Source organism: Leuciscus leuciscus (genome assembly GCF_965113295.1).
Source record: "Leuciscus leuciscus genome assembly, chromosome: 2".
In the NCBI taxonomy this organism is placed as follows: Eukaryota; Metazoa; Chordata; class Actinopteri; order Cypriniformes; family Leuciscidae; genus Leuciscus; species Leuciscus leuciscus.
The window spans coordinates 62,270,636-62,288,749 of NC_138726.1; the positions used below are offsets into that span (position 1 = coordinate 62,270,636).

Sequence of the window (18,114 nt, forward strand, 5' to 3'; positions counted from 1 at the left end):
TACTAGGTATGAAATATTTATTGGCATATCACATAAGACTTACAAATATAAAATTGTAATTCAAATTTATTTGGAGTATTTCTTTTTTGCACAATGCACATTTCTTAATATTATGCCTAAAATGTGTTTTAATGTTAGTATTAATAATGATTGAATGATCTGTGTATAATATCAATCTTTAAATGCAATATATTTAAAGTGTAACTAAAGTATACTTGCAATAATTCCACTTTAGCACAATCAAATATATACTTAATTATATCTTTAGTTGGACCTCAGCAATTAAAAAAATAGTTTTTTCCAATTAAGCAGACTTTAAGAATATAAATGAAGTAAGCCAAAAGTACATTGCAGGGTATATTCATTATGATATTCATGATTATTATTAATAGTACTAAATAATAATACTAAAAATACTAAAATACAAAATGTATCTCCCGTGTGTTAGCAATAATGCAAGTTATCTAACTCTCAGTTGATCTTCAATTCTGTCTGGAAAGGTGTGTTCAAACCTGCTCCTAGTCCTGGAGGGCTAATGTCTCCATCTTGCCCAACACGCCTGTCTGGAGGTTTGTAGTGATGCTGAATATGTAGTTTAGCTGGTTCAGGTGTGACTGTGGCCATTGTTGGACTCTGGAGTTGAGTTATAGTTAGTGATTGATGGCTAGGCGAGGCTGACCTCTGCTTATCTGGTGACCAGTTAAAAAAATACTTCTACTAAATTTGACTCTTGGATATTTTTACATTCATATTTTCATTCAGACCTAAACTTTTAACAGAATGTTTATATTACTAAACAGGTTCTTGAATTATTTTTACTTTGAGTTTGCAGGGATAAAGGACATGGGTTATCAGTTGCACGTCCTAATGGCAATTGCAGTTACATTTCCAGGTTACAATATACAATATACAATATATCATGAAAAAAATTGTAGGCCAGACAATTTACTTTTTTTTTTGCATATCATGTGTGGGTCTCTGTAAAAATGTGTTTTGTTTAAAAACTGTATATTTTGTGAACAGGCTTGCTGGTGCTGACAGCACATTCTGGAAGTTTATTGTGCTTTCCAGTTTCCACCATCAGACCAAACACCGCTGCTGAATTATGCCATACTGTACCGATCCAGGTTTTTCAATTGTGGAGCTCCAGAATCAGGATTAGAATACGTGACAAACAGTGAGTCGAAATCTGAGCTGGGAACGGTTTGTAATTGTACCGCATACAGAACTGTGTTCTAAAGAAAGTGTCTGTCATTATTCACTTTTAAAAACATACATTCAAAGCTTCAGCACCTTCTTTTCTGTGTTTGTAAACCCCAAAGTAATCACTTTTCCATCATGAGGACGAATGGTTCCAGTTGCTTTTCCACTTGAGCACAGATCAGTATGATATAATCTTTTGGAAAACAATTGCCCGGATCCCCATCAAGGCAGCTACTCAACAATGTCATGTATTATGTGTGTGTGTGTGTGTGTGTGTGTGTGTGTATATACTTGTATACAATAATAATGAATCCTCATGAGATCACTGTGCAACTCTGGTTGGGTGAATTCAAAATAGTGGCAGTAGATAAAGACTCACATTTAAATCTTAATAAAGCACCCAATTTAAGCAATTTGACAATTTACAGTATTTTACAGTATTCTTGTATTTAAGTTTAGAAAAGGTATCACGCTATTAGTTATTTTGAATCTAAATGAACTTTCCTTCGTTATGTCTAGTAGTGCATCTTATGTCATCAAAACCAATAAAATTACCCAGACATGAAAACAAAAGACAAATGAAAAACAACTTTTATTCAAATTCCAAGTATATTGTAGATAGCCTAGAAAGCATGCAAAGCGCACTACCATTATAATCACTTCAGTTCATGGCAATCTCACAAAGTTCCGTTATAATCAGTGAAGCTGTCTACTCAATGATCCTCTTATATACCAAATGTGCATTTACAGCTGTAATAGTGGCAGTGTGCTGATTTGTGAACGTTGCAGACTCAAATACCTGTGCATGTTTTTATTTAAGTGCCATTTTAATGTTAATGGACTCGATCTACTCCATCTATGTTTTGATCATCACTGAATCTGTTCTGGACAAAGTCTTTGATAAAAACGTGATTTTTCTCAGCTTTTTACTCAAAATGCTGCTTTTTTATGAAACTTACCCACATTCAAGTGTTGATTAAAAATAATGCATTAAACGTACAGTATGGGATTTTTTCTCCACTAGGGGTCGCTAACCTATTTACAATAACAAAGGCGTAGATTGATGACGCAACATTTGCTATGAATTATGGATTTTGTCGTCAACGTCAAGCCGACCGATCTAATAATGTATATGGATTACTGAATACATCGATGCTTTTCATGACTGTGATATGAAGCAGTTCGGGATTGCTAAGAGACAGCTATCAGCTCCACACGCGATGCGAGTCCCGCGGATATAAAAGGAATATGGACATTTCATTCTACCGAACTACACGCAGAATTACTACTCACAGGTCAGTTTATTAGACAAATTAAACTTGAGAGGTAACGCAGCGTTGTTTCACTTGGTCTAACATTACACTATCACTCTAAACTGCATTTGAATGTGTTGAAATGTATGTGTTAACGTTAGTTTGTGTGTATGAGACTAGCAGTAAGCTAGATCAACATTAGAATAACATACAGATCATATTCTAACATTTTATCATTGTTGAACTATATAACCTTGATTAGTTTTATGTAAATGTGCTCACCTGTTTAATAAAGTACATGTAGGAGTTGTCGAAGTCTCGGACGTGGAGCCTTCGTTTATATAGTGTCCATGTGAGCTCTCGACATCTCGAAAACACCGCGCTGATATTGATTCTCGGTTTAGTTCTCCTTTTTTATCCAAAGTCTGCTTGCCATGGTCCATAATGTTTGAACGAAACAACAACAGCGTGCAAATAGACATTGCGAACTACACAGTTGTCCGCGTCAGTTTGGTTACTATCAGAGGGCTCTGGTTCATAGCTCTGGTTGCCATGGCAGCACGAGCGGAAACCAGAGACAACACGGATATGACGGCATTGACGGCGACAAAACGGAAATAAAGACACGGTCCGTGTCTTCGAATTAAAATATGAATTTCTCTGGATTAAGAAGTTAATTGGAACTGTCGGGATAATGTAAATACACAACTTTAAAAAATATATAACATAGATATAGTGATTTTTTATATTTTTAAATAAAAAAAAATACATATTGTGCCTTTAAGCTAGAATAAAACTGAAAAGGGTTGGTGTTTTCTTTTGATATATTGCATGTTCAGATATTCGTACACAGGAATATTCTGGGGTCCATGAACATTTTGTGAAATGTTTTTTAAAAGGGAACAGGGAAAGAGTTAAAAAGATAGTGTTTGAGTGAGGTGGGGGGAGCAATTACACTGACTCGGGGTGTGTTTTAAGGACTGTCTGTCCCCTTCAGAGCTGTATTTAAGCAGCAGACTCACCAAACACATCACACTCTTCCAGCTTTGACCAGACCAGCTGCTCTTGAGAAGAATTTCAGACTGCAGTCATTCATGTAAGTATACTTTCACTCAAGGGCACTTGACTTAAGATGTAGCTAGCTAACAGTTTCTAATACTTTGCATGAAATTATCCAGCCCAATTTTCTCCCACTGCGTATCTATAGCACAAGTTCATGTTTTCATTTGGCATGCTCTTTATGTGCAAAAGTCATAAAGAGAGACCAAATACAATTCTATTTTGTATTTTTTGCTATAACAATGTACATTTCTATTTATTAAAACCAAGTAGACATTTCATTAAGTTAGTGTTTTTACGCATTTTTACATTTATTCCAAAATAATAATTAAAGGCAGTAAATATTTAAACAATGAATATTATTTGTGAAATAATGTTCAGCTAATAGTCAACTTTTTCATTAGATTTGCCATTAACATCATCATTGTCTTCATTCAGACCGATTTGAGAATGCGCACGAAAACAAGAAGCGGGATTTACTGCACGAACAAATCATATCCAATCATAACCGTTCATATCCAATTAAAGCTCGATGGAGACTCTAGGCTTATTTGACTTCATACAGCTCTGCGCAGACCGATCGGTGGCTGACTTGAAGCACTGCATGCCGGTTAGAAATTTTACCCGACTTTAGACATCGCGACGCCACGTGACTGTGACATATGCCATCAAAGTACAGCGAGAGTGATTCGAGAGCAGCCGGCTGGTAGGTAACCGTTTCCAAGATATTCGCAAAGGTTGTTTGAACACTTAATCACAACATTGCACAAATCATGAGGTGCAACCTAGCATGTTTGGTATCCTTATACTCAACGAGGATTCAGGAATCTAAGGAGATGACTCCAGTTAAAATAAGTCAACCAAATCCAAAGTTATGAGCATGTGAACATTTGATTTTACCACTAGGCGGCGCTGGCTCGAAACTTCTCAGGCTCCTTCAGAGCATCGTGCCAATGATCCACATCAAGTTTTGTAATGCAGTAATGCATTCATAAAATAAAGCATTTTACTTCAGAATTTACAATGGCCGATATCATTAGACTCGGCATGCCTCCCCAGTTTAGTCATTACTCATTACACATAATGACATGCAATAGATGTTGTTGTTTTTTAATACAAACCATTACTTAATAATTTTTCAACATAAACATTCAACGCTAGACAGGTTATGAACATAATCTAGCTATCATTTATTATTTATTTAACAGGAAAAGTAAAGTATTTATCAATGTACATTAAATAACAAACTAATAATGTCAGATAGATATCATTGTAATACTAGTAGTGATGTTGTACAATAAGGACGTTGTCTTGTCTCCAGAAATAAGGAGGGTTTCAACACTGGCACGTTTGCTTTGGTCAGATTCCGAGCGCGATTCTTCCCGAAGCGTTGGTGTGGTTTCACACTCAACTTGATTCTGTTGAACCATGGTATATTTGTGTTCATTTTACATCAGCACACACACATGATAGAAAACAGAACACAGGTCAATAAATTCTTTATAAATTCAAAGTATACTTGGCTTGTAGTTGTTAACTCTTTTGATCGAGTAGCCTATTAAATATACTTCTTTTTTTTTACATAGTTTTTCATATACAGTCTTTTGAAACTTACATTGTTTGAAAATATTGATTAGAATATTGATATAAAACAGATGTTTCTAAATCTGTGTATCTCCTACATAGGAATTTACTTGAATTCTACTTTACTCTTTCCCCACCATTGACTGATTTTTCCAGCTATCCATGTTTTCACTGCTATACGGTAGGGGGCGCTATGACACATCTTCTGAAAGAGTACTGAATCTCCTGATCAAAACACAGGAGAAGAAGCAGAAACAAGTGATAAAAGATTGCATACGCAATAATGTGATCATTCGCAATAACATACGCAATAATGTGATCATCAAACATTAAACAGCGTGTAAATCAAAACTGTTTAATGTTACCAAATGAAATGAAACGTAACCAATGAAGAGCAAACGACTGTGAAGCTTTGGGGGTGTTGGACTCGATCTACTCCATCTGTGTTTTGATCATCGTTTTGAATCTGATCGAGGCGTAGTCTGACAAAAATGTGATTTTCTCAACTTTGTTTAAAATGTTGCCTTTCCTTATGAAACTTACTGAGATTTTTACTGAGATTCAAGTTTTGATAAAAAAAGAATGCATGAAGCTAATACAATGTTTTTAAAATTAGTTAAATTAGGTATTTTTCTAGTATAAAAAATAATATCTACATTTCAACATTAATATCTACATTATACTGCAAGTACAAAAATAATATATAAATAGTAAACTATAATTATAATCTTATGTTCACTTAAAGAAAACTCACAAGTATACTTTCAGTATAAACTACTAAACTAGTAGTTTACTGAGACTACACTTCAGTGTGTACTTTCATAAACTAAAAAATAATACTACTTGTATTAAAATAGTAAACTAGGTTACTTATAAGTTCACTTGTGGTACAGATGCTTTGCAAATGAGAAACCTAGTTGTGTACTTAAAGTTTACTACTGTTACACTTATAGTACACTTAAACGTATACTTTTATATACTAAGAGTGGGCCAATTTAGTCCCAAGCAGTATTGAAATATTACTACAAGTACACATTGATATTAGTATACCTACTACATAAAGTATACTTAAAAATATACTTGAACATTAATTAAAGGGATACTTCAGGATTTAGCATTAAGCTTTGTATTAGTAGAAAACCTGTAGTAGTTTCGAATTACCGTGCTTTCCACCCTCATATCCCCCTGAGATGAGAGATTTATGTATTTTTTTGTCTGGAAAAAATCCTCCGATGACGCAAAAATCGTCATTTTGCGTCATTGGAGGACTTTTTGGCCAGAGGCTAAAGACTACAGCCAGTAGTAGGAGCTGTCCCGCATGCTTTCAACCCACCCATAGAGGGATCTCACTCACAGAATGTACACACAATGTCAGCCGTCTTTCTTTGGAAGCTAAGCTAAAAGGCTCTTGTTCTGTGGACAAAGCTGAGTAGTAGGAGAAATCTGAGTAGTAGGGGTTACCATCCTCTTTTTCCCGGATATGTCCGGCCGTCGAGATCGCCCAAAATGTCCGGGATTCGGCTTTTGCTTTCTGCGGTCGCCATTCATTGTTTACATGCACACCTTTTGTTTCAATTGAACTGAATTCATTCCGATTTGTGAATCTGAATGTAATGTTTACATGAACGCTAAACAAGTGATCGGTTGATGTGCGTTTTAACATTGCTAAGAAAATTCCCGCTCCTCCGTGAGAGATACGAGATCGGTGCGTCTCAGTATTCACGCCACCGGCCTCACGCCGTTCTCCCGCGCCCCTCAGCCTCGTCTTGCTTGCCACAGTAAACATGATGAATGGCGACTGTAGAACACAGAAGCCGAATCCCGGACATTTTGGGTGATCTCGAAATCCTGGGGAGACTCACTAGTAGCCTAGCCTTGTTGTTTTCAACTGCGCTCTCTTACCGGTAGGCGTGTCTTGGGAGTGGCCTCCTAGGGCAGCGAAGCAAGTGCATTCTGGGAGTTGTTGTCTTTCATCCACATAAGCCAAAAATAAATTTTCTGGCTTTTCTCAGTCTAGAAAGCTCCAAATTCAAAAATAATTTCACATTTCTTCTACATAAATGACCTATTTTAAATACACATTCATCTTTCCAGAGGTGAAGTATCCCTTTAAGAATACTTCATACAATTGAAGTATACTTCTTTTTCGTTAGACTTGACTTGACTTGAAACATAAAGCACATACGATGACAATCTGGCACAGGACTGCAAAAACAATGAGAATAAATAGGGAACAAACAAGGCAAGTAACAAGGGAGGACAGGTGGGGCAAATAAACCCACAACATGGGTAGGGTTACACAATAGACAGGAGAGCACATGGCACAAGGACCAAACATGACAAAAACACAAGCACATGGCTAGTGAAAAACAATCACAAGCCATGTGCTCACACAAAACCAGAGATTAACACGAGGCTAACGAGAACACTCATAAGCCGCATGTTCACCTAGCACATGACAAGAAAGCACGCAGCCGATGAAAACCCAAGCTGTGTGCAACAGAGCACAAGGCAAAACATAACATGAAAGCATGTGGCCGATGTAAACATTAACCGTGTGCTACACAAAGCACAACAACACAAGCGGACAGAAGAACGTATGGCCTGAGCAAACTCGAAATCACACAAGACGCTCACGAATTCCGACAAAAAACAGAAGCCAAAATAGACCGAAGTGCCAGGAACTGAACACCACGTCTCACACTCAAGACAACTCACACACAAAGACAAGACAATTCTTAAACTAAAGTTTAGCAAGCAAAAGCATAATAATAAGAACACTATTAGCCAAAAAATGCCACTTACATTGGATCAAAAATTAGAAAATTAAATTAAACTGGATATTGTGTATCAGATGCATGTAAAGGGTGATTTCTGCATATAAAGAGCACACCGAATGAAAGCATGAACTCGTGTTATAGATATGCTGTGCCAGGAGATTGTGTTACATGCAACTAACACAGAACTACACAACAATAGTCACTTTTCCACCATCCGCCAAACTGTTCTCTGTGCTTAATTGTTCCATTCCGTGCCAATCCGGCCCAGTCGTATGGATATGGTTTCATTTTCAATGTGGGACTGATACCAGCACTCTTTGCAATGTATTCAAATGTGTCAGTCATTGCCTTTATAACACAAGAGTTTACAGACGTATGAGATACAAATATAATGACTGCGTTACAGAGGATGATTGGATATTTCTGTTAGTAACTTGTTTACTACGCTCAAATAGCACACTTGACCAGCTACAGAGAGCCAGACAACAGACAAGTGACCAATCCTGAGTGGCGAAGTCACAACATGCATGGTTAGCCAACGGTGCTGAGACTTCCGAGCCGAGAATGGTTATTAATCGTGCCGTGCCGAACCAAACTCTAGTGGAAATATAACATTAACCATTCCTCACCACTCTTAGATCCGTTTGGCCTGACAGTGGAAAAGCGGCTAATGTTTCCCAACCCTGTTCCCAGAGGCATGCCGGAACTGCACATTTAGTGTGTTTGCCTATTCAGACACACCTGATTCAAGTCAGCTTATAAGTACATACTCCAAGACCCGAAATGAATGGGTCAATTAAGAAAGAAGTCCGGCGTGTACTGTTGTTGTGTCTACAGAAACTAGGTTGGGAAACACTGCAATAAAGTTTAAAGTTGATGCTAATTCTGATCTGATATTTCTTTCAGATCGATTTAATTCCAAGATGTCCGACACAATGAATCTAGAGCTAATTGGTGGACAAGGAGGTAATGCATTCTCATTTACTGGTCAGAACAACGGTGCCAGTTTAGAGAAGATCGGAGTCTGGGTGGGAGAATGGCAGGTGAAGGCTGTCAGGGTCTGGCTTTCAGATGGGAGAGTTGAAACTTTTGGAGTAGGTTCTGGACCGTATCAAGAGTACAAGTTCACACCTGGTGAGTGTTTCACCTCACTTTCCCTGTGGGGGAACGGAGCAGGAACACGTCTTGGAGCCATCAAATTCAAGACCAGTCAGGGGAGAGAATTCTTTGCAAAGATGACAAGCTGGGGTTTAAAAGCCGAATATCCCATGGATGTCGGCTCTGGATTTTGTTTGGGAGTTGTAGGAAGAGGTGGTTCTGACATTGACTGCATGGGATTCATGTTTCTCAAAGCAGTTGAATCAACAGTTCTCACCGATGTCCACTATCCCACTCTCCACCAACTGATACCAAAGGTGACAGTAGAAGAAATCAAATCCCTCAGTTACAAGAACAACTCCTCTGCCACACAAAAACAAAAAGTTGAAAGCTCAAAGAAAATATCTAACAAATCTTCATGGTCTGTGAGTGCAAGTTTGTCTGCAACATTTAGTATGGAAGTGAAGGCTGGGATTCCAGGGGTTGCTGAAGTTACTGCAGGATACAGTGTCACCATTGGAATTGAAAGCACTTATGGTCAGGAGCACACAGATGAGAGAACCGAAACTCTGTCTACAGATGTAGATGTGCCACCAGGGAAGAAGCTGGATGTTTCAGTCACTATTGGCAGAGCCACGTTTGACCTGCCTTACACTGGCACAGTGGTGATGACCTGCAAGAACGGCAGTGTGTTTGCGTATGGAACCAAGGGCACATACAAAGGCGTCACTTACACTGATATCAAAGTGGATACCAAGGAATCTCCTCTGTAATGTCAAGACAGATTGCACATGTAATACACAAGTTCTTTGATTCCTCCATTGTGTCAATCATGTATCAGTTGCTTTACATTCAGGCCTCATTGTATTTTTTGGGGTGGTGTTTGGGTGTTCAGGGGAAATATATATATATATATATATATTTACATACAGTGGAAAATAAGTAAATTCTGAAATTGTCATCGTAGGTGCATGTCCACTGTGAGAGACATAATCTAAAAAACAAATATCCAGAAATCACAATGTATGATTTTTTAACTATTTATTTGTATGATACAGCTGCAAATAAGTATTTGAACACCTGAGAAAATCAATGTTAATATTTGGTACAGTAGCCTTTGTTTGCAATTACAGAGGTCAAACATTTCCTGTAGTTTTTCACCAGGTTTGCACACACTGCAGGAGGGATTTTGGCCCACTCCTCCACACAGATCTTCTCTAGATCAGTCAGGTTTCTGGGCTGTCGCTGAGAAACACGGAGTTTGAGCTCCCTCCAAAGATTCTCTATTGGGTTTAGGTCTGGAGACTGGCTAGGCCACGCCAGAACCTTGATATGCTTCTTACAGAGCCACTCCTTGGTTATCCTGGCTGTGTGCTTCGGGTCATTGTCATGTTGGAAGACCCAGCCTCGACCCATCTTCAATGCTCTAACTGAGGGAAGGAGGTTGTTCCCCAAAATCTCGCAATACATGGCCCCGGTCATCCTCTCCTTAATACAGTGCAGTCGCCCTGTCCCATGTGCAGAAAAACACCCCCAAAGCATGATGCTACCACCCCAATGCTTCACAGTAGGGATGGTGTTCTTGGGATGGTACTCATCATTCTTCTTCCTCCAAACACGGTTAGTGGAATTATGACCAAAAAGTTATATTTTGGTCTCATCTGACCACATGACTTTCTCCCATGACTCCTCTGGATCATCCAAATGGTCATTGGCAAACTTAAGACGGGCCTTGACATGTGCTGGTTTAAGCACGGGAACCTTCCATGCCATGCATGATTTCAAACCATGACGTCTTAGTGTATTACCAACAGTAACCTTGGAAACGGTGGTCCCAGCTCTTTTCAGGTCATTGTCCAGCTCCTCCCGTGTAGTTCTGGGCTGATTTCTCACCTTTCTTAGGATCATTGAGACCCCACGAGGTGAGATCTTGCATGGAGCCCCAGTCCGAGGGAGATTGACAGTCATGTTTAGCTTCTTCCATTTTCTAATGATTGCTCCAACAGTGGACCTTTTTTCAGCAAGCTGCTTGGCAATTTCCCCGTAGCCCTTTCCAGCCTTGTGGAGGTGTACAATTTTGTCTCTAGTGTCTTTGGACAGATCTTTGGTCTTGGCCATGTTAGTAGTTGGATTCTTACTGATTGTATGGGGTGGACAGGTGTCTTTATGCAGCTAACGACCTCAAACAGGTGCATCTAATTTAGGATAATAAATGAAGTGGAGGTGGACATTTTAAAGGCAGACTAACAGGTCTTTGAGGGTCAGAATTCTAGCTGATAGACAGGTGTTCAAATACTTATTTGCAGCTGTATCATACAAATAAATAGTTAAAAAATCATATATTGTGATTTCTGGATTTTTTTTTTTTTTGATTATGTCTCTCACAGTGGACATGCACCTACGATGACAATTTCAGACCCCTCCATGATTTCCAAGTGGGAGAACTTGGAAAATAGCAGGGTGTTCAAATACTTATTTTCCTCACAATATATATATATATATATATATATATATATATATTTATATTTGTTGTTTTCAAATAACCTTATATAATACCAATACACAAATATTCATATAGCTTAATACTTTGTGTAATCAATTTAAAATAATCTCCAGATACTGATTCTGTTATAATGTGTTTAAAATGACATTTAATAAAACAAATTACAATGTATTAAATAAACCCTGTGTTGCAAGCATTGTTCCCTCTTCTTATTTTCTTATTTTCATTACTTTTCTCTATTAGGCGAAAATTTCGGCCACATGAGCAACAGTCTTTATACCAGACCTGAAAAGGGACACAATGTGGTTTTAATCATATAGTTGTAACTTGTAATGGTAATGTGCTATTTCTATTTGATTTGACCCTTAAAGTAACTTAAACTTTTGAAAACAAGCAATTCAGGGTCTCCAGTTGTTTACAGTCCTGTATTTTATTTTTATTTAAACTCTTTATACTATTCAACTCTTCTTTTATATTTTACTGTAATTTTCATGGATGTTCAGGGGAACTATACATTCAACATGTTTTTAATACAGACACATATGTTGTGTTCACACTCAGCATGTTTGGTTGGATTAAAACAAACCCTAGTGCGATTGCTCTGTTAGTGTGGTTCATTTGAATAAGTGTGAACACTGCCTTCTGAACCCTGGTGTGAACCAAATAAGCGGACCGAGAATGCTGAAAAGATGGGTCTTGGTCCACTTCCAAATTAATATGAACTCAACATGGACCAAAGGCATATAAACTAACCAAAAATGGGACATGATGTCACATGATGTGACCCTTAGAAGAACAGAATGCTCAAGCATACCTGTTTTTTTCTCGTCATAGTCACGATGTTGCCCATCACAGTTTAGTACAGGCAGATCTTGTGTGATGCTGTTTTGACTCCTTCAAGCATTTCATAAACTCTTCATGAGTTCTCAGCTGGTCAAATACCATCATATGTAGGCTACGCACATTCAACAAGCATGTTCAATTTAGCTCAAAGGGAATTATCAATGGAAAATAAAGGAAGTATACCCACATGTGCTCTCTCTCTCTCTCTCTCTCTCTCTCTCTCTCTCTCTCTCTCTCTCTCTCTATAGATATATAGATATAGACATAGATAGATGGATAACTGCGGATCATCTCAGCTGGAAGTCAGCCATGTGAGCACGGTGGTGGAGTCTGACCAGAGCGTGGTGGAGTGAATAGGAATGGTAAGCTCTGCAGTCAGGAGCTGGGAGAGCTGCGCTCCAGTAATAGCGGCACACAGCTCTAATCAGGGTATAGGCAGATGGGAGTTTTGCTTACTCAAACATGTTCTGAGGGCAGAAAGGAAAATGATTGGTTTACAACTTCAACCAATGAAACTGAAGCAAGGGCGGGGTCAAGACGTTTGAACTTGAGGTGCGCTACGGAGGGATTGAGGAATAGTCGGAATAAAAGACAGATGTTCGTGGGAGAACGCATTTATTGCAAGGTAAGTGAATTTACTACTATATTTTGTTACATTTCAACATCCTGTAACGTTTACTAAGATAATAAGCGAACATTTAAAAATGCACATAACTAATAATCATCGTCTAAATATCGTATTGTGCATTTTGATTTCACTGTTTCATCAGTCGACCAAAACAAAGCTGCTTATGGGGTAACTGGTGTAATACATGCTTTTCCAATACTACCTCGCTGTCTGTTAAATTGATATGCGAGAACAGAACTAATTTCCGCGATATTTCAATGGTCAAAATGATGTATCTCCCGCCTTAGCGCTGCTCTCAGGGCAGGAGTACTCAATAGATTCAAATCGCTGTTATTTTAGAGTATTACGCGCTGCTCTCAGGGCAGGAGTACTCAATAGATTCAAATCGCTTTTATTTTAGTGAATTACGCGCTGCTCTCAGGGCAGGAGTACTCAATAGATTCAAATCGCTGTTATTTTAGTGTATTACGCGCTGCTCTCAGGGCAGGAGTACTCAATAGATTCAAATCGCTGTTATTTTAGTGTATTACGCGCTGCTCTCAGGGCAGGAGTACTCATTAGATTTTAATTTAAAATTTTAATTAATTTTTTTAGATTCAAATTTTAGCCTTCCAGGCGCACCAAACTGACTTCAATATGCACTTAACTGTGATAAGCATGTGACAATATAACTGTGTCCTTAGTGCTGTTTTGAGGGCATTATAAATGTATTTTAGCTTAACCCTCATGTGGTGTTCGGGTCATTTTTTTTTTTTTTTTTTTTTTTTTTAGGTTCATCTTGGGTCTGACAGAGAGTAACAATAACATGTTATATAGTATACAGTAAATAACAGATACATGTACACTCGTAATGTAACATACATTAATTCAGATTATGAAACTAAAAAGATAAATATAATTGTATGCATACAAATACACACACACAAAAAAAAAAATATATATATATAAAAAATAAAAAAAAAAAAATAAAAAAAAAAAAAAAATAAGTCGTTGTTGACTCCTTAAAGTACTCTAGGAAAGGGCTCCAGACTTTCAGAAAGAGTTTTGGCTTTTGTTTCATTGCGAACCAAATCTTTTCCATCCTGAGAGCATACAAAAGGTCAAAAACCCATTGGCGGTAAGAAGGGGGAGCTGCTGCCTTCCAATTCAAAAGAATAAGTCGCCTAGCCAGTAAGGTTCCAAAGGCTACACTATCAGCTTGCAATGCGTTTAGACTAACAGATTCTGGCAAAATACCAAACAGTACTGTTAATGGGTTAGGGTCTATTGTTAAAGAAAAAATAACAGAGAAGCACCCAAAGATTTTCCCCAAAAAATCAGACAATTTCGGACAGGACCTAAAAGAATGTGATAAGGTAGCTGGTTCAGTTAAGCAGCGAAGGCAGGTTGGGTCGAGATCAGGGAATATTCTGCTTAGTTTAGCTCTAGACCAATGAACTCTGTGCACTACCTTGAATTGGATGAGGGTATGCCTAGCATTTATAGAAGATGAATGTACACGGGCAAGAATTAGATCCCAAATATTTTCCTCCAGCGTCAAATTCAGTTCCTCCTCCCAGAGCGCCTTCAGTGGACGCACTGAGGGGGACTGTTTTGCATTGATTATGGTAAATATTTTAGAAATAACCCCTTTCAAAGATGTATGAAGGTCTAATATGTTATCAAGTATATTTTTAGTTGGCAGCGAGGGAAAGTTTGAAAACTGCTTTCGAATAAAGTTCCGTATCTGAAAGTATCTAAATAGATGTGAATTGGGTAGGTCGAATCTTTCTTGGAGTTGTGTAAAGGATGCAAAATTGTTATCTATGTATAGTTGATCAATTGTAGATAGGCCTTTTTCCCTCCAGATATTAAAAGCCCCATCCATCAGGGAGGGTGGAAATAATATATTGCAAAAAACAGGCGCTGTAATACAAGGGTCCTTAAGGTCTAACGCCAAACGTAATTGAGACCAAATCCTTAATGAATGTTTGACAACAGGGTTCTTTTTTACTAAAGTAGTATGCTTATAGGGAATTGGTACACATAATAAGGATGTCAAAGTTGCTGGAGTACAAGAGGCAGATTCCAATAGTACCCACTGAGACTTCTTTAATTGCAAATCCTGCTGCACCCAATATAACAGGTTCCTAATGTTTGCTGCCCAATAATAGGTTTGAAAATTTGGCAAAGCCAGGCCGCCCAAACACTTTGGTTTCATAAGATGACTTTGATTAATTCTTTTTGACTTATCCCATATGAAAGAAGAGATATTCCGTTGCAAAACTGTGAAAAAGGATTTTGGAATAAATATAGGAAGGCATTGAAAAAGATATAAAAATTTAGGAAGTATATTCATTTTGATAATATTCACCCTTCCTATCAAAGAAAGAGGGAGACATTTCCAGGACATGAAGAGAGACTTGACATGATTATAAAGAGGACTAATGTTGGCTTTGAACAGGTCAGAGTATTTACGAGTCACCTGAATCCCCAGGTATTTGAAACGATTTCTGACAACCTTAAATTGAAAATCTGAGTATGAAACCTGAAGGGAAGATAAATTCAGTGGGAACAATTCACTTTTAGAGAAATTTAGTTTGTATCCAGAGAAACTACTAAAGACATTCAGAATGGAAAAAACTTGAGGAATTGAAATAAGAGGGTTAGACAGAAAAAGAAGAAGGTCATCTGCATATAAAGAGACCTTGTGTACCATACCTGCACGGGTGATACCACAGACCTGTGCACTGGACCGCAGGGCAATTGCAAGATGTTCAATGGCTATGGCAAATAACAATGGGGAAAGTGGACACCCCTGTCTTGTGCCCCGTTGTAGTTCGAAATACTCTGAACAAATATTATTAGTACGTACAGAAGCTTTAGGGGCCGCATATAAAATTTTTATCCAGGAGACAAAAGTAGGGCCAAATCCGAATTTTCCTAAAACCTGAAAAAGGTAATTCCATTCAACACGATCAAACGCCTTTTCAGCGTCGAGTGACAGAACCACCTCTGGATTATTTGAATGGGAAGAATACAATATATTAAAAAGGCGTCTAATATTAGAAAAAGAATGTCTATCCCGAATAAATCCAGTTTGATCATGCGAAATAATTTGACCCATAGAGCTTTCCATACGGATAGATAAGAGTTTTGCTAAAATCTTATAGTCGCAATTTAACAAAGAAATGGGACGATACGAACCACATTCAAGTGGATTCTTGTCTTTCTTTAGAAGCAGAGAAATAGTCGCTTGGTAGAGACCCGCAGGCAAATAACCATTCTGAAGGCTTTCTAAAAAAACTGAAAGTAAAATAGGGCTTAACAATTTAGAATTTTTTTTATAAAATTCGGACGGAAATCCGTCAGGCCCTGGGGCCTTACCAGATTTCATGGACGCTATAGATTCCTCAATTTCTTCCACTTGAATGTCCTTCTCTAAAGAGTCATGGGACACTTTGTTGATAGTAGAGAATTCAATTCCATTAAGGAAAGTGTTCATTGTGAAAGCATCTGGTGGGGATTCTGAGGAGTATAGGTCAACATAAAACTGTTTGAATTCAGAATTTATTTCTTTATAATTTGCTGTGATGGTTCCTGATTGTAATTTAAGTTGGGGAATCATACGAGATGCTTCAGCCTCACGAATCTGCCGAGCAAGCAACTTCCCTGTTCTATCACTTTGCTCATAAATCCTATGTTGAGCACGCAGAATCAATTTTTCAGCCTTGTCAGTTGATAAAATATCATATTCTGCCTGTAATAACTGACGCTCTTCAAAAAGCTCAGGGGAGGGATCCGAAGAATACTGGCTATCAATATGCGCTATGGAGTTGGATATTTCTATTAGGTTTTTTCCCTTTCTTGATTTTTATGGGATGAATAAGAAATTATTAAACCACGTAAATAACATTTCAGGCTTTCCCAAATGGTCGAGTATGGCATGCCTGGTGTGGTATTGACTTCCATAAAACTCGATATATTAGAAGAAACAAATTCAATAAAATCCTTATCAGATAGGAGACCTGGTTCTGTCAGGACCACTATCGTCATATATGATTGACAATTAGCATACAATTTGGATTGGCGGTATGGTTCCGTTCTGGGCGAGAACTCCCTGCGCATCCATGCAGCCTAGCATGGATAAGAGCAGGGAGAGCAGCAATAACCCCCCTTGGGGTAAACAGAACAGAACCAACATGAATGTATTGCAGATATCCTTAATTCAAGATTTTAAAGTACGACATAATTCGAGAATTTATTCTGATTCGAAGGGAATCAGAATGCCAAATCCTGACTGATGAGAGGAGGAGCTGGGGATGGAGGAGGGTAATTCGCTCCTGAGAAACGCGATAGTTGCGGATAATACTGAAGCAGCTTATATATGTATACGGTGATAGGCGTCGTATTCCTATAGGTAGATGTGGATCAGCTGATAGTCAGCTGATGCGAGCTTGACTAACGTGACCTGCCAGAACTAACGCTACGCTTGATTTCTGTCAGGACCACTATCGTCATATATGATTGACAATTAGCATACAATTTAGATTGGCGGTATGGTTCCGTTCTGGGCGAGAACTCCCTGCGCATCCATGCAGCCTAGCATGGATAAGAGCAGGGAGAGCAGCAATAACCCCCCAAAACACAACCATATGCCAATATCCCCCAAAACCAACTGACAGCGCAATCTGGATGCTTTATAGTTACGTGAGTGAGCCAGGGCAACAAGCATGTTGCCAATACCTGAAAAGCTTGAGCAACAGCATGTTACCAACAATACCGGAAAGCCTTAAGCAACAAGTATGTTGCCCTTACCTGGATGACCTAAACGAGTATGTTGCCAATAACCGCATAAGCCATAGCAACAAGCATGTTGTCAATACCCGAAATGCTTAGCAGTAAACATGCATATTGCAATGAATGACATACCACCTGAAATGAAAAAGTGAAAATTGTGATACCAAAAATGTATCAGCTGCTGCTTGTTGTATATCCGCAGTCCAGTTCCAGTTTTGTTGAGTGACAACTGTAAATGACATCATGACCTTGTTATACTTGGATGTAGTTTACTTCTGTAGAAAACAAGAAAAAAAAAAAAGAAAAAAATTGTTTTTGTTATTTGATTTTTAACATCTCCCCACACTGGAGCAAGCAAGACGCATTGCAACAAGCGTGTTGCTG

At 38.2% G+C, this 18,114-nt stretch overlaps 2 protein-coding genes across 2 annotated transcripts in view; one reads left to right on the top strand and one right to left on the bottom strand.

Annotated features, from left to right (window-relative positions):
- Positions 1-18,114, bottom strand: part of LOC309492470 (aerolysin-like protein) — a 61,342-nt gene that overhangs the window by 19,466 nt on the left and 23,762 nt on the right. The window lies entirely within an intron of this gene.
- On the top strand, positions 3,460-9,900 carry LOC309492478 (aerolysin-like protein). The gene is made up of 2 exons (XM_082161483.1): positions 3,460-3,552; positions 8,786-9,900. Exon 2 carries the CDS (start codon positions 8,803-8,805, stop codon positions 9,748-9,750), a length of 948 nt encoding a protein of 315 aa, XP_082017609.1. The 5' UTR covers positions 3,460-3,552; positions 8,786-8,802; the 3' UTR covers positions 9,751-9,900.